Here is an 18205-nt window from a genome sequence, read left to right as displayed (position 1 = left end):
TATGGACAATTCAGTGGCACTGAGGTCACATTGACCTGTGTTCTTCAGGCTAGAATAATGTTAAAATTTACTGGTCCCAGGGGTGCTTTAAGCCCTTACACCTTCCACTTGACATGTTCTTTGTGGAACTTTAAAGCTAATGGCCACGTTTCTATGTTACGTAACTGGCTTTTCTGATTCTGAGGTTAAAAATGCAGCTGTGATGAAATTTTAATTGCACTGAGGTTATAATAGATGCTTCTCGCTTACCATTGTACAGGCTCAGAACAACAGACTTTATAGTGTGAAAACCTTTTAGTCCATGTAAATTTGATTTGGTTAACTATGGGACCAATTGGATCGGCCTTTGCCAAGGATTAAATTGTTCTCTTAACTTCTCCTATTGGGTTGGGTATAGTAGTTTTCACTAGGAAGTGGGAGGGCCTATTTTGGGTGCCCCTGGGTCAGAAAGTAAAAGTCCCATCTTATTCATGGATAATGTTACATTACTCCCATCTGGAACACTTGATACTTTCCCAATTGAATCCCATTGAATTATGAATACAATTTAATGTACAAATGTGGTTCTTTAATTAAAAGCCAAAGATACAAACCTTTGTAGCTAAGAGTGTAACATGGGGTGTTAACTACAACTCCCCATATGCATTTTGTTAAGAAACATCCAATCACAGAGCTTGAAATTCTGTCATGCTTAGTGTGAGCAGAGGCTTAAGAATACAGTGTTAAGAAAACAGTTTATAACAGTTTATAACAGTCTGCAGAGTCAGAGAATTCAGTTTCTTATTCTGGGTCAATTTTGGATGAATTCAGCAACTATAGTTATGAGTTAAGTTCTCAACATCAATGTTCTCCGCTTTGCTTCATGGCTTCTTCTCCATAGTGATGGTGGCTGAGGCACGTTGGGTACTGTAGTATTAAGAGCCATGTCTGATTGATTGTTTCTTAGAACTTGAGTTGACTTAATTGAAATAAGTTTCCATAACATAAAACTTCATTATATATGGGGTGAGTCGTGTGTTTCCCTGTTAAAGAACATTGAGGATATAATTAAAGTAAAACATTGAAATGGGAATTAAGAGGAAAATTAGAAGGAGCAGCTCTTCCTCTTACTTTGCAACCTGAGTTTTAGTACCGCTATCAAAATGTTTTTTGATACCTTACTTTGGAGCATGTAAACTTGACTTTTTTTTAACAAAATATGCCGATGTGCTCAATACTACTTAAATAAACAACTTGAACTTAAAATGTAATTAGAAAAGGTTCTTTCCAGTACTCCTGGCTATGGACTCAAAAAGCATTGAGTTTACTCCATTATCACATTATTTCTTAGACTCTGTTTGGTAATGTGAAGTTTTTTACTTTGCTGCTTGGGGTTATCAACTCATTGCACTCATCAGTTTTCAATAAGGGAAGTTTTTAACTTTATTCAGCTGCACATGACTGCTGCTTTTTGGAGATAGCACATTCAATATATTTCATTGTAGACTTTTCAAATGGTCGAAAGAATTTGGGTGATCTCTGCTGCCCAGTTGTAATTATGTATTTTGAATGAGACTAAATAATTTTTGCTTAAAGTAGTTGATCATGTTGTTGATTGTATGTGTATATGGTCTGTTGTTGTTCTCTCATAATATTCTTCCTTGCAGGGTTCAAAGTTGGAGCCCAGCTTAATGCGATGTTGTCACATCCCGTGTGGGAGCTGCCCCCTCGACTACGCTGTTAACATCAGCAACAAACTCCTGCTTGAGATCCGTCGCCACATCAAAAAATACTATTCTGTGAGTATTTCTTATTTGTTTGGCAGATTGCAAGCATGAGTAGGGTTCTGGTAAATACTACTAATTCTGAAGATAACTGCTTTACATAGACCAAAAACATTCATGCATTTACTTCTTCACCACCTGCAGGGCCACAAATGGGCTTCATTTAGTTTTAACTTGGTGTCTAATGTTAAGACTTGTTAGAGTTGCGCAGTGCAGCTGGCCAGCTGACCACGATCTGCCCTACTTTTTTGCCTACTTTTTTAAAATCTTTTTCGTACTTGAACTTATATCACCAATACATTGTTATTATCTAGCAACTCATTCCTTAAGAAATGAATGCATGCTCATGTAGTCAGAGAAACTGAGCTGCATGTGATGAAATTGTCAAGGCTTGTGAAAATTGACCTTCCACAAACTGCCTATAAAATGGTTGGACTATATTTAACACAATGAGGGATGCAACAGATAAAGTGATGGTAAGAGAAGCCATCAAAAAGATGGTGGACGAAAGATGAAGGAAACCCCAGCAGGGCACTGCACTGACATTTTCAACCAAAGAGCCCATTATGCTTGCAAAATGAAAAAACCACCAGAAAGATTTGTAGCAGCATAATCCATGAAATTACTTAAATGGACATTCTTACTTTGAATACCACGTTTAACATGCACTCTGTCCATTTTTTTAGATGATAAGGTGAAATTTAAATAATCCGAGAAACTAAGTTATTGGAGAATCGGCCAAGAATTACAACAAATTAAACATATTTGACTTTAAAGATTGAGCAGATTTTTGTGAATAATACAGAGTTACTCATGGCTTGAAGGAATACTTAAGATGTTGGCTTATAATCTTTACATGGTTTTACAATTAGTTGATTAATCAGTTAGTCAATCAGCAAGTATTTTGATAATCAATTAAGTCATTAACATTACAAAATGCCAAACATGACCTTGGTCTTAATTGTTATGATTTGCCTTTTTTTATGCTGTCGCCAGTATGGAGACATTACGTCTATGTGACCATATTTCCTGCAACTTGACTGGTTGGCAGAGGCATACAACTGTGAGGCTGGTTTTCTCTTACTTTAAAATGTGTACAGTCCAGATCATAAGTATTTGGACAGTTGCACATGTTTTGCTCCTCAGGCTCTGAGGGTTATATCTCCCACACAGTTCTTTCTATATTGACATAGACCCCAAATCAAAGCTGTGACTTGACACTTTAATGTAGTATCCGTTATTTTATTTCAAATTAAATGTGCAGAAGCTCAGAGCCTGAGGAATAAAAAATTTGCGACTGTCCACATATTTATGGCCTGGACTGTATATTTAGGCTAAAGGACGCGAATTTTCCTGCTGAAGACTTTTACATGTTCCCTGTCCAATGTATAGAATATTATGTCATTCAGAAGGACTCTACAGAGAGGGATTGGTTAAAGTTTATGTTATGGTAATGCTAGTTAGCTGGCTGGCTGGCTAACATCAAGCCCATTATTAAAAAATATTTCTAAACTTTCTGGTTTTTCTTTCCAAAAAAGTTAATGTTACAGCGGACACAAGCTTATGTAATTTGTTGACTTACTAGCAGTCGTGGAGGCCTGGCACAGTCCTCATCAGGGTTGTAAGTGCAAGTATTTTTGCCACACAGCCTGTAAAAGTGAGCTTGCAAGCCTGTGTCTGAATGTGCCGATGAGAACGGAGTTTGCAGATAGAAAACTAAACGTACAAGTCTACAAAATTGAGCTTACTTCTGTGTACAAGTTTAATATATCTAAAGTTACAGATACAAAGCCCTGTGTTCAAGTACACCTTTTTGAATGTTACACAGTTCAGCAACAAATTGTCACTGTACTCGGTGCCTGACCAGCAGCTTGAGAGTGAATTAAACTGGATTCCTGTGTTGTCTTTGTAGAGGGCTCTCTCTCTCTCCTGGTAGCTTCTAACACCTTGTTCTTGAGAGAGTGGAATGCACTGTCTGTAAAAGTGTGTGTGTTTGTGTGTGTGTCAGGCTTACTCTCCCACAGTGCTGAACAGAAATCAATTAGTGTGGTGAATGTGTGGGGAGCGAGTCCCCCTCAACCCCTTTGTCACGATGTGTGAAACAGCTGCTACCGCTGAATACTTACACCTCACACAGCAACACATACACACTCACACACACACCACTGGAGGCTGAACAGCAGTGGACAGAGCACACACAGCGGTGCAATGAAGAGGGGTAATATTGTGTAATTAAGGATTCCTTTCAGGCTGAGGGAGAGTTCAAATAGAGCTGTTTGTCTGGGCAGATAGAGTGAAAGCTCTGCACCTCTCTCTGTGTGTGTGTGTGTGTGTGTGTGTGTGTGTGTGTGTGTGTGTGTGTGTGTGTGTGTGTGTGTATACATGAAGATGTGTACATGTGTGTTGGCGTCCTAAGCTAGGACCACAGAGACATTAATCATTAGTAATGCCCCCCCCATCCCCACCATCCCCACCATTATCAATAAACCAGCACCCTGAGAATGGGCAAACACTTGTTCACTCCTCTCTCACTCACTCACTCACTCACTCACTCACTCACTCACTCACTCACTCTCTCACACACACACACACACACACACACACACAAATATAAACACACACTCTGTTGTCATCCTCTCCTCCTCTCGTCCCACTGTCTTTGGCAAAATGAGAGATTCGCTTGTTTCCTGAAACCACCCAATTCTTCTTTTTCTTTTTTTCTTTTTTAAACCCCTCCCATCTAACCACCGTTGCCATGGCATTTAACAAATTATTGCAATTACCCTCATCATGCGGGTCGCCCCTGGAAACGGGCTGAGGGGCAAGAGAAGAAAGGGGGAGGGAGAGAGAAAGGGTGAATGAAGACCAGAGAAGGTGATAATCCTGTTTTGAACAAAAGGTCAAATTGTTGAATAGAGAAGCTTTGATTAAGCGGAGGAGGTACAAAGTGGAACCGTTTGAGCTTTATTCACTGTGTGTGTGTGTGTGTGTGTGTGTGTGTGTGTGTGTGTGTGTGTGTGTGGTGTGTGTGTGTGTGTGTGTGTGTTGTGTGTGTGTGTGTGTGTGTGTATACATGAAGATGTGTACATGTGTGTTGGCGTCCTAAGCTAGGACCACAGAGACATTAATCATTAGTAATGCCCCCCCCATCCCCACCATCCCCACCATTATCAATAAACCAGCACCCTGAGAATGGGCAAACACTTGTTCACTCCTCTCTCACTCACTCACTCACTCACTCACTCACTCACTCTCTCTCTCACACACACACACACACACACACACACACAAATATAAACACACACTCTGTTGTCATCCTCTCGTCCCACTGTCTTTGGCAAAATGAGAGATTCGCTTGTTTCCTGAAACCACCCAATTCTTCTTTTTCTTTTTTTCTTTTTTAAACCCCTCCCATCTAACCACCGTTGCCATGGCATTTAACAAATTATTGCAATTACCCTCATCATGCGGGTCGCCCCTGGAAACGGGCTGAGGGGCAAGAGAAGAAAGGGGGAGGGAGAGAGAAAGGGTGAATGAAGACCAGAGAAGGTGATAATCCTGTTTTGAACAAAAGGTCAAATTGTTGAATAGAGAAGCTTTGATTAAGCGGAGGAGGTACAAAGTGGAACCGTTTGAGCTTTATTCACTGTGTGTGTGTGTGTGTGTGTGTGTGTGTGTGTGTGTGTGTGTGTGTGTGAGAGAGAGCGGGAGAGAGACAGAGAGAGAGTGTGTTTTTTATTCACTTTAGCGCTGGAAGTGTTGACTGCTGAAGCACAAAAACCAGTTAGAGCTCTCTGGTGTGTGTGTGTGTGTGCGCGCGTGTGGTGTGCAGGTGGATTCCTCTGGCGCTGACTGACTCCTGAGTCATGTCAGAGAAACTTCTCCACTGTGTTAACAGTAGAGCTGAACCGATTAGTTGATTATTCTATTAATTGATCAACAAACAACAATCTACTACTATAAAACTATTTTAATAATTGTTTACTAATAAATTAACAGGTTGTACTTGCAGTTTTTTGATTCTTAAGTGAAGATTTTTGACTTTTAAACTGTTGGTCGGAAAAAAACAAGTACTTTGAAGATGTCACCTTTGGCTTTGGGAAGTTTCAGAGGGCATTTTTCTTTATTTCTGTACATTTTATAGACCAAATAATCAATTGGTTCATTGAGAAAATGTACAGCAGATTCATGAAAACTAAATAATCGTTAGTTGAGCCTTAATTAACAATAGCAGACCTTTGACCTTTTGTTGGCTAGTGATCAATTAATCATTTAGTCACTAAAATGTCATAAAATAGTGAAAAATGCTGATCACAAGTTCCCTAAAACGACCCAAAAAAGACCATTGGTACAAAGAGCTGAGCACCATGGGAAATGACACTGCTTCACCGTCTCTTAATGCTTAACGCTTGAAAATATATCTTTGCAGCTTCCATATGAAACTGCAAGAATAAGAGGTTGTTAAAATATCAGAGCTCTAACTGTTCAGATGTAACAGAGAGGATTTGGAAGAGATGAGTGTTAAAAAAAAAAAAAAAAAAACCCCAACAGACAAAGAAGGAGAAGAAGAGAGAGGGTATATTTCGTGGTGGGCCCTGTCGTGGCCTGGTCTTGCCTCTGTTTGGTTAAATTATGTGGAACTCATTTGACGTCTACATTCAATGTGTCAGATATCCACTGCTATAATTATGCAATTATGAGCCTTTATTCTCTCACGTCCGACTGTACACCCACCCACCCTCGGTCTGGCGAAATGCCTCAATTAGATTTCCTTTTTTTTTTTTTTTTTTTTTTTTTTTTTTTTTTTGTTCTTCCTGCCTTACTCCTCATGTGCTCCTTGTTTTTAGTCCTTTCTGTTTGGCACACACAGGTCTGCGGCACTTAATCTTAACTTATTTTTTATTTTGTGTGTTTGTGTTCAGTTTAATGCATGTGAATGGGAAGCGATTAATATGTTTGTGCTCACACTGAATTGTGTGTGTGTGTGTGTGTGTGTGTGTGAGAGAGAGAGTGAGTGAGTGAGCGAGTGTTTGAGTGAGCCCCATGGGAACAGCAGTGTGTGCCAAGGCTTGTGTCATAAGAAATACACAAAAAAAGACGGAGATCAAACAGCCGATCACACTCGTACTCCTTATCTCGCACCTCCATGAACCATTGTCCTGGACATGTCTTTATCAGAGACGGTGAAGCAGTCTCATTTCCCATGGTGCTCAGCTCTTTGTACCAGCGCGATGGAGGTGTTTAGATAATTAGTCCTGGAGCTGGGGTTTGTGGGTAAAACTGTGAACTCTGGGACTTTCTAATTGATTTGGAACATATGTGTATGTTTGTGTGAACGTGTGTGTTTGGTTTTCATTTAGAGGAGATTGGCTCGTTGTGTGTGTGTGTGTGTGTGTGTGTGTGTGTGTGTGTGGGGTCCAGGTATTATTCATGTTGTGGGGACATAAATCTATTTACACAGTCACATTATGGGGACTTGTCTTCTATGGGATAAAAAATCCCCATAAAATAAATCATGACATTTTAATGTGAACACACATTTGAAGGTTGAGATAAGGTTGGGTTTAGGTTGGGGTAAGGATTGGGGTTAGGAAAGGAGGAAGGTTAATGTTAGAGTAAATCTCCAGGAATTGAATGCAAGTCAATGTAACATCCTCTGAAGACATGGAGACATGACTTAGTGTGTGTCTGAGCCTGTGTGTGTAGATTACATGAATCAATCCTCTTCCTGCTCTTACAAAAAGTAAGAAAACATCCTAAAACACGGATTGTAAGACGGGCAGTTTGTCCTTAAATCCTCAAAGTTAGGGACGTTCATTTTGAGATTTTTTTTCTCAAGGATAGCTGACGCTCAATAACTGACCAGATTAAAATGTACTCTTTAGAACAGACAAGTGTCTGTAACCCATTAAAGAAAATACCAATACACAGGGGATAAAGTGGACTGGAACAATCCAGAGTGTCTAAACAGAAAGCGAGACACACAGGCAGGAAAGAAGCCCCTCCCCACAGATGATCAGGTAAGGCGATGGTCCTTTTATCTTCATCGTTGTAGAAGAAGCCGTCCTGCTGAACCAGGAACACAAAAAGCTCTGCTATAAATTAATGATTTTATTATAAAGATGAGCGCCAGCTGTGATTACAAGAAGAGCAGAATCACTTCTTGACCAGACCAATGCGCTTCTGGTGTGAACAGCCAGACTACTGCTTGTGTGATAGTCGGACTGGCATTAATCCTCCAAATGAAATAAACAGGCCAGGCCTACCTCAGTCCTCAGCATGGTGGACAGCAAGTCTACTGGTTTTTATTCAGAAATAGCAAGTCGACAGGCTGTGGGGTTAGTCTTGTGAGCAGACTGTTAACTGTCGGATGGATATTTTAACTTTAACTTTTTAACTGATAGTATTAATTGATCAAAAACTTTCTCTAAGAGGTATACATACTCTACACAATAAACCAGTCATCCACAGTCATATATTTGATCATTCAACTCTTCAACAGTTCAACTCTTGGGATTGCAAGAAAAATGTGGAATTATAAAATCCATTGGAAAATGAGTTAAAAGATGATGGAGCAAACCTGCTGTAATATGCAAGAAAGTACCAGTAATATGTCTCCCATCAAAACAACAATCCCAAATGTCAAAGCTACTTACTTTAATGCTTTAGACAAGAGTCAGACCTCAATCCAACTGAGATTTAGTGGTAAAAATTAAAGATTCCTGTTCACTCACTGTCCCCGTACAAGTTCACAGACTTTAAGCAGTTCTGCAAATGACAGTGGAGGGAAGATTACAGTGTCCAGTTGTGTTAAAGGGGTACAAACTCCTCCACATGCACTCAAAGGTGTAATTGCTGTAATGCCATGTACTTACTTTGGATTTATTTGTACAGAATTGAGACTGTTTGTGTTGATCAGTGTGAAAGTTTAATTACACAGTTTATTCAATGTTATAAAGCACAAAAAAGACCAAGCGGGGATAATTTTTATATTTATTTATTTATTTATTTATGGTTTATTTGAATTACAGGCAGTGCTTTTGCACAGCACATATACTTCTCTGTCTTTCACCTGAGAAACAAATACAGGTAACCCTCTCCCTATAACCAGCGATAGTTTGTCCTAGTTAGTTCTTCCTATGAAAGGTTCCTGAAGGTTCCTTCACTGTGGAAAAGATCATTGATATACTGTAGAGTTGGCTGTAAAGAAAAAAAAATATTCGTCATAATTTTTTTAGTTGTTGTTCAAAACTAATCAAGAGACTAGACAAAGGCAAACATAAAAATCAATGGGAGAAACAGTGCATGCTTGTACGTGTGAGGGGGATGTGGGTAGAAAGACAGGTGCGGTGGTTTTAAAGGGGTTTATTTTGTAAAGAATAGAAGGAAGGATAGATAGATGGAAGGATAGAGGAAAGAAGCAAGGGCTTTGATAGTGGTGGGTCTTATGCTCTGTCATTAGTTGGGCATTAACCCCCTCCCCTTTAAACCCACTTAGTAATGACAGGGCATAAGAAGCAGAGGAGGAGGAGGGGTCTGAAAGAATATGGGGAGATTGAGAGGGTTAGACCACAGCACCTGCCCAGGGTCACTACCTCACCCCAGGGGGTCCTAACTACTGCGTTTTGGCTGTCCGCTGCTCTGCCTGTCTGACAAGTGCTCCCAGAGCAGGACCATGACACACAGCAGCTGAATACATTCAAATGTAAAGACTGAGAGAGTGAGGAGGGTGGGATGTGAAGTCAGATGTAAACCTCTGTTCTTTTCCTTATGTCTTCGCTGGTCTTTTAAAGTTGTTTGTATTTTACAGCTCCTGTTTTTCTTCCTCCGAGTACTTTTCTTGTCAGTGTTGTGCAGAATTAGAGCAGCTAAATGGAAACAACAATTTTCAGCAAAATTTCCTCATTACCAGAAACAGTTTTTAAAGTGTCTTTGAGGCAGCAAAAGTTTTTTTTTTTTTTTGTCAATTTTTAAGAACACCTTTATTGACAAAATAAATGCCCACATGAATGCATTTCATAAATAAGTAATCACGAAAGGTTGTTAAGGCTACTGTGTATATCTTTTCTGATGCAAGCCCTTCTATGCTCATCTGTCGGATGGAAACGCACCTTATTGGTGTATGTGTGCGTTTTGAGATATTTACATCAGGGATCTCTTTGGACATGAAAAACTTTCTAAAGGAGTTTTGCTTTAATGGAAATTCAGGGAGTTTGATAAATGCTCTGAAAATTGTTGAATGGAAATTAACAAATGGGTCAGAGTATATTTTAAAATATAAAAAAAAAACAAAAAGAAAAACAATTTTTTGTTATTGTTTTAAGTATTTTATTTCTTCTTCAGAGCCAAAACCTTGGCAGAAACCAAAATGCTCACCGAATAACAACTGAGAATGGAGTGTGTTTGGTCATGAATGTGTTTCAACTTTTTAAAAGTCTAGGATAAGTCATTGCCTATTAGTATGTCCATTATTACTGTGATTAATCATATGGTTTATATAGAATGTGAGAAAATACCGAAAATGATCATCTCAATGTCCGTTAGCCCGAGTTAACACCTTCAAATATCTTGTTTTGTCCAAACCAACGATCCAAAGCCAAAACATATTCAGTTTGCACAGATATAAAAACAGCAAATCTTCGTGTTTGCATTTTTCACTTAAAACATAACGATTAATCAATTATCTAAATGGTTGACCTTTTAATTTTCTGTCGCTTCACAAATTGTTGCAGCTCTACTAAAGGTTGGAAGTTCAAGACTTTGGAAGTAACTTGTCTGATGTGTCTCTGATAGGGCTGGTTGGTGTGTGAGGACCAGGCCTGTCAGAACAGGACCAGACGTTTGCCCATCGCCTTCTCCCGCCACGGACCTATCTGCCCTTCCTGCGCCAGGGCGACTCTCAGACCTGAGGTAACACACGAACATCACATTTCACTCTTCCCTCTACACACACACACACAACTATGCATTCCCTTACACACTCTACAATGAGGATAACATACACAAAAACTGCTACATCACACACACACTCTGTTGTCTGAGGTTGAGATGAATGCACGCACCAACACACACTGTTGAATTGTGTATGTTTTGTCCAGGTGATGGTGCTATGGAGCTGAAGTCTCCCCTCTCATATGTGCTGTACATCTCAGCTCGTTAGTATCACATTACCACATATATACACATGGATCAAAGCAATCTTCTCTTTGTCTTCCAGCTTCTGTGTGTATGTTCGATGGTGCGTCCGTGCACACACATGCTTGCCATCATGCGTTTGAAGGCACTAAGAGCTGGATGGTAGTTTAGCCATTAAAAGCATCTGTCTGTCTAGCTCTTGTAGCTGCCTTATGAACACTTTGTTAGCTTGACCACTGGATTTAAAAGAAACACTCTCCCTTTCAATTTGAGTGTGACGGTTCAATCTATTTTTTTGTCCTCTCTTTCTCTGTCACATTCCTACCATTCCTGTCTCAACCCTTGCCTTAACTCTCTCTTGTCAATTTTTTATCTTGCGTGCTCTGCTCCTATCTGTCCCCCCTGGCTGCTTTGCTGTGTCTGGCTCTGTGTCGACAGGTTGTAAACCAGAAGGCCAATTTCTGCTGTCACTGTAGCCACTTAGGCAGCCATTGCTGTGCCTGAGGGCCGTGGCACTTTAAACTGTGGGCTGAATAAAACATTTAACTCTCTGTGCTCACTCTTACACCCTTTCACTACCCTAAAACCTGTAGCCTGTCTTCATTTTACCTGGTTTCTGCCACACTGTTTGGTTTCCTACTCTATCATTACATAGTCTTTTTATGTACATCTATGGAGGACAGGTGATGATGGTGATGACAAACAGACTTAACCAGCAAAGCTTACAAAGTCCTTTGCATTAAGGTAGAAAAAAGTGTAAATAAAATGAGCCAGATTCGGGTGGAAAACTTGGACCAAGCCAAATCTAGACTACACTTTATATTATATTTACTGTAAAGTAAGATAGATAGGAGTTATAGCACATTGAGAAAGGTCATCCCTGTGTCTCCCCCTGCCTTAGGAAGGATTCAGAAGATCACCGCTGTATCCTTAAAGGTTAAAGAGGTTCACAAAGTAGAGGGAAAAGCTAAATTGGTAAAAAAAAAAAAAAAAAAAGGAAAAAAAAAGAGTGCAAACATACCTTCAAGATAAGATTTACTTTGTCTGCTTGGACGACAACAGTGGCGCATCTTACGTTGCAACCTAACTGATAAATGGATACACATCTTAGCCAATTCATAAAATTGGTATACAAAGCAGAGTGTTCATTAAATGTCATTATTAACCTAATATAGTCTAACCAGGGCGGTCTGACTGTCTGATTGAAGCATCTCTACTCAACAGTGTGCTGGCTACAGGTAGTGTGAGGAGGAAATAAGCAAACAGGTGGCATACAGTGTTAAGCCTAGTGTTAAAGTCAGTCTGCAAAAACAGGGAGAATGAATGAGTTGAATGTGTTTCAGTGATTCGCATGTCATAAATTCAACTAGTGTGACATTTAAGCGCTGAACAAGCTTTGAAATCAATGATTTAGGCAGCCGGGGCGAGTATGCAGGACACTCTTCTTCTGTGATGTCCTGATTTTCCCTACTCACTGGCATTATCCACCATTGCTGTACTCAATGAGGCCAGACAAAAACCACCTAATATCTGCTCATGTCAGACCGCACAGTCACAGACTTCACTTAAAACAGGCCAATTTGGTATCATTGTAATGTAAAGCGTAAAAGTGTTTTTTCTTCTCTCGTTTCCGAAGATGCACAGCAGATACATGTTGTCTAAATAATCAGAAAAAGTTTGCTTAAATGTTAAGTATAGGTTTTAATAATAGCAGTTGACAAATGAAATGTGAAATAAAAGGCAGAACATTAATTGGGGGGGGTCAAATTGAAATGCTTTTGAGTATTTAATGCATTCTGTATTAACAACTTTCATAATGAATTCTCTATTAAGTGTTACATGGAAAGAATAATTTAAAATGTATTATTTATGCTGGCATACTATCTCATGAGTCCTCCTTCTGTGCCCTTAAGCAAGATATTTAAACTTTAATAATTGTAGCTGACCCTGTCCTTTGACCTCTACCTGAGAAGAGAGATTTTCTTCCTCAGGACTCAAAAAATATAATTTTATATTTGTGTAACACTGACTTTTTTTTAAGTATTAGGTAACATTGTTTTCTGAATCGTGCTATTGCATAGAGATTAATAGCCCAGCAGCTTACATATTAAATTGCTGCCAATTATGCAAAGTACTCAAGAGGCCATTCATGGCTATTTGAGCTGGTGGTAGATAGACTATGCTCAAACAAGAGGAGAAGATGAGGAGGAATCCACCAGTTCCTGCTGAAAGGTGCTTTTTTAAGTTTTTTTTTTTTTTTTTGGTTTGTTGGAAGCACCATCAGATTTCTGTGCATCCAGCTAGACTTTGGCTAAATTCCCTTCATGCTTTTCATCTGCCAGTATCATCATATATTATTAAGTTAATATCAGCACCAGCCAGAAAGACAATCAGGGTTTTGTCTTTCGCTACACTAAAAACGTTTGTTTGTGCCAGAGCTTCTGTAAAGGCGCTTCTTGTTTGTGACTCTGCTTTCCCTTTTCTCTTTTGCATCATGGTACATTTACCATCGCTGTGGGTGCTGCCTCTCCTCTCTTCACCTCCTTCCATCCGTCTCTCTCGCTCTGCCTCTTTCTTTTTATCCCTCCCTCCCTCCCTCTCTCTCTCTCTGGACACAGATTCAGAGCGTGATCTGATCTCCATGTAATGGGAGAGTAATAGGCACTCTGCCTTGATTGGTTGGTAATTTGGGGGAGTTATGCACAGGTGCAATTTGTAATATTTTCAGTAAATTAAATTTCTTTCTCTTCCTCTCTCTTCTCCCTCCCTCCACAGCGCTTAACTCAAATAGCCTATTTTTTCTCACCCTGTCTCAAATCTCTGTCCTAACTTTCCCTTTCTTTCCCTTTTATTCAATGTTTTCTTCCCCTGCTCCTTTCTTTTCATTTTCTTTCTCTCCCCTCCCTTCCTCCTTAGCTCTTACACTCATTCTCTCTTCTCCTGGCTTGCTCTTTCTCTCCTCCTCTCACCCTCCCTTTCTGTCTCTCTCTTTTTCTCTCCTCGTTTTATTGATGTACGCTCAGGCGCCCATTAGAGCTCCCTTTTTCCCTCTAGTGGAAATTGCAGCATGTTAATTTTCACACAAATTACGGCAATAGCAGGTATCTCTATTTGATACATTATAGCGGGAGCAATCAGAGATAATTGAGTGCCTTTCAGAGGGAGACGGCTGCATTCACTGCCGGCTCAAAGCTGCCCCATTATCGCCTAATCGCTCTTTAAACACTGAATTTTGCCGAACAAAAATTCTTGTCATAATTTTGCTTAAGTGTATTTGGAAATCACAGTCCTTTGAGTGAGGATAATTGAAATCAAATCCCTTTCACTGGAGCTGACATTTCTACATTTCCCCCCAATTGAAATTAATTTCAAAAATTGAGCATGAATATCTTCAAATAGCAGGCAATTATGCCTTTCAATGGGGAGAAATTACCGGTGCTGAATCGTTGGAGGCTTGCGGGCGAGAGCACCAGTTAAATGCCTTTGTTTCCTGCCGTGTTTGCCTAGTAAAGATTTACATATATTGACTCATTATGGTGTCTTGTGAAGCTGATCGGCGTGACTACCACAACTGGCAATAATGCTCATCGCATCTAAAAAGCTCAAGAGTTTTAAAGCCTTGTGGCCTCACAGCTGAGGGAAAATGTATGTTTGTTTCTCTCCATCTCCCTCCCTTTTTCACTCCCTCTCTCTTTCTGCAGCTGCAGTTGTGTAAGGGCTTAGAGCTTCAGTTTTTACAACGCGTGTTTGCAGCTAAGCTGGAGCAGAGTATAGAGAAAAGTGTGTAATGCTGAGGCCTTGTTTGTGTCACCGCTACTGCGATATTTTTCCTCTAAGCCATATCTATGTCAAGACATTGAATAGTTGTAGTCTTTCAGCAGCTTGCACACTTTCCATCCTCTATAAACTCTGTTGGGCCTGCTGCACTGTCTTTCCCCACAAACTCAGACATATTGTCTGACTGACTACCTTTTCATTAACTGCTTCAGTGGTGTACCTGAGCGACAGTATAGTACGCAAAAGTTCTTTGGAGGTCGGTTGCATGTGTCTTTGTGTGTGTGCATGTGTGTCCCCTCAAAGGCTGAGACAGGTGTTTTTAAGAGAAAAAGTCTTGAGTGCTCGTTTTATTGTGTGCACCATTTTACACTTTTGCTCTGTGGTTTGGATCAATTTGTAAGATTTAGCCTCCTTTTCTTATTTCTTTTTTTCTTTATTCTATACATCCTGTCTCCTTGCTGTCTTTCTTCTCTCACACACATACACACACACACACACACACATATCCCACTTCCTTTGAGCTTAACTGTGTTTGTGCATGTGTACATGCGCAGGGATCTGTATGTATGTGTCGGGAGGGGAGTCAGTTGGGGAAGGGGGAGTCAGTCGGGGAAGAGGGAGGCAAAGGAGCAAGGGGTACGAGGTGGGGGCTGGGGGGTCCTACGCTCCCGGGAGAGAGGCAATTTCACAGCTGGTTTGCTCCTTAGGCAGTCAGGCTGAAAATGCTGCAGATTTGTGGAGCAAATTGAAATGGTGTCAGAGCAGGAACAAAGCGCCGAGCTGAATGACGAGATAGGCGTGTGTGTGTTGCAGTGTGTGTGTTAGGGAGAGAGTGAGGTGGGGTTGAGGGGCTCTAAATTCAATAACAACCCTGTAACATTTTGGCCACGCCTTTCTGACACCTGTCAATCAATCAGTATGCAGTGACTGGCCCGCCCACAATCAGCATTATATTGTTTGAATGTGCTGCTCTGTGTGTGTGTTTGTGTGTGTGTGTGTGTGTGTGTGTGTGTGTGTGTGTGTGTGTGTGTGTGTGTGTGTGTGTGTGTGTGTGTGTGTGTGTGTGTGTGTGTGTGTGTGTTATTTTCAAGAGGAAGAAGTGGTGTGCGGTGTTTGTGCCGACCGAGCTTTTCAACCTTGGCAACCGTAACCGAGGCTCCATTATGGGATGTGCATGGTTTGGTTGTTGACTAGACAGTGCATCAACGGTCAACAGCTGTGCGTGCCATGTGGGCAGCCATAGAAAGCCATTAAACACACACACATACACACACACACTCATTCACCCACTCGCTCATATTCACACATCACATAGTTTACATTTAGTTGCATTAGATACTCTTGCCACTTGATTATGCCACAGCAGTAAAAACTGAAATTACAATTACGCACATTGCCGATTGGCAGGTATAATGGGCACACACAAGCTCTTCACTTCACTCACACACACACACGGATACTGACACACAGGAATTATCAGGGGATTCTTCCTGGTGGTAATAATAAAGCACTCGGCGCACACCTGATGGCAGTGTGGGGTCGGGGCTTAGCGTGCCCTCTCCAGCGTAGCAGGGAAATGACGAGCCAATAACTGCAATTAAACATGCAGTATAATGGCTAATCAAATTGACAGCCTCGGCTGTTCGCATGCCTCTCTCACAATGGCTTATCACAACAAACTATTATGAGGGAGGGTATTTCAGGCCCGATCCCCTCTTTTCTTTCTCTCTCTCTTCCTCACTGTCTGTGATTCTCTCCATCTCTCTCTTCTTTCTGTATCTTTACCCTTTTCTCTCTTTTGCTCTTTTTTCCTCTTTTTCCCTCCCACCTCTGTCTTGCTCATCCTCTCCGTCTCTCTCTCTTCTCTCTCTCCCTCTGGCAGGCTGTCGTGTGGCTTCAGTTAATTGCAGTGGAGATTAACAAAGCAAGCAAATTTGTTTTCTTGCTTTACTGTGTCACACAGAGGAAGGGAGATGTTTTCAGGGAGATATAGTCCTACGAGCGGGGTGCACGTTCAGTCTACACGTTTCTCAAAATGATAAACCGGGTCTATTCATCAGTTTTTACGCCCTGTCATGATCTTCACTATGCTAAAATAATAGGAACTAATAACCTTCTTACACAATGAGGAAATAAAAAGGATGGTAGCAGTGTTGGTTTGTTAACTGTATCGAACAAGTGGTGACAAATTGTGTGTGTTCCAAGTTTGAGCGAGTTTGAGGTGATAATAATGCTACATTTATACCATTTCGGAACAAGAAAAGATTATTATCATTATTCTAACTTGAGGATGGCTTCTCATGCATTGATTTTCATTATTATTAATCAGCCAAATATTTTCTCAATTAATTAGTTCATCCTTTTGTGTATAAATGGGAGAAAAATGGCCTTCGCAGCTTCCCAAGGTTTAAGATGACACCTTCAGATGTCTTGTTTTGTCTCACCAACAGTCCAAAACGCAAAGACGCAAAGAAGCAGCAATTTTTCATGTTTGAGAAGCTGGACCCAGTACAAAGTTGAAGTTGATCAACCATTCAATTAAATGTGTAAACGTTGTACTTCTACATGCATTATTCCAATATGATTACCTCTCATTTCTAGCGTTGTAGTCACACCGAATAAATGGAATTTGAGCCTAAAACAGCTACTCTCCTTATGTAACATAGTTTTAGTTATTAACAAGTGAAAACAGGTACAAACAGTGTATAGCTTATTTTTAATTGGCTAAATCAGTGTTAATACCATATTTGATTAAGATGTAACTGTCTACGTTGGTTGTTTTGCCATTTTGCGACTGGTTTGTTGACGCCTCTGATAAGCCAGGTCGGTATCACTACTAATACTGAACTTATGAAGCGGCTCAAGTTTTGGCCATGATGTAATCAATCCACACTTAATACAATTTCTTGGTTAACGTTATTATAAAATTCAGGATTTCTGCTATCATTTAATTTCCGTCAGTCACAGCAGGCCATCACCTCATGTTTTAAGTGCAACAGTAATCTCTGGCCTCATGTTACCTATATAGATTATTCCAATGTATTTCATTTAGTGTGTTGAAGATGTCTTGGCTGTCAGAAAACATTACCTTTGATTTGACATTACAACCAGGAAGCTGACGTTATTTTTCCCCACTCAGATGCTTAAATTTCTGGTCTAGGTGATGTGGCTTGAATGTTGCATTAGCACAACATGAAAAGCACAGAGAAAGAAAGAAAGAAGGAGATAATGGGAGGGTGGGAGGGTAAGAGTGGGGACAGGTTAGCTGTTTTACATTATATGAAATGTTTTTGCCATTATATTGATCAGAGTGTGTGGCAGGTTTGTTCGTCTCGTGTTTTCATTGAAGTAACACTGTTTTTGTTCTCTCTACAGTACTCCGAGAAGGCCCTGTACAACCAGCTCTGCTTCTATAGGTTCATCTTTGACTGGGACTACGCTGTCACCAAAGTACTACAGGGTGATGAGAAAAGTAAGACTACACGAACACATACATGTCACTTGTTACTGTACTGTTAGGTCTTGTTCCC

General features: G+C 40.3%; 1 protein-coding gene across 1 annotated transcript in view; it reads left to right on the top strand.

Annotated features, from left to right (window-relative positions):
* Positions 1–18205, top strand: part of pola1 (polymerase (DNA directed), alpha 1) — a 55517-nt gene that overhangs the window by 27948 nt on the left and 9364 nt on the right. Inside the window, exons 34-36 of the mRNA XM_056364833.1 lie at positions 1647–1778; positions 10557–10673; positions 18051–18147. Coding sequence (XP_056220808.1) covers positions 1647–1778; positions 10557–10673; positions 18051–18147 — 346 coding nt within the window. The remainder of the gene's footprint in view (positions 1–1646; positions 1779–10556; positions 10674–18050; positions 18148–18205) is intronic.

This window comes from Seriola aureovittata, chromosome 20 (genome assembly GCF_021018895.1).
Source record: "Seriola aureovittata isolate HTS-2021-v1 ecotype China chromosome 20, ASM2101889v1, whole genome shotgun sequence".
NCBI classification, from domain to species: Eukaryota; Metazoa; Chordata; class Actinopteri; order Carangiformes; family Carangidae; genus Seriola; species Seriola aureovittata.
The sequence above is the reverse complement of the archived record's forward strand: the minus strand, read 5'-3'. Positions and strand labels throughout refer to the sequence as shown.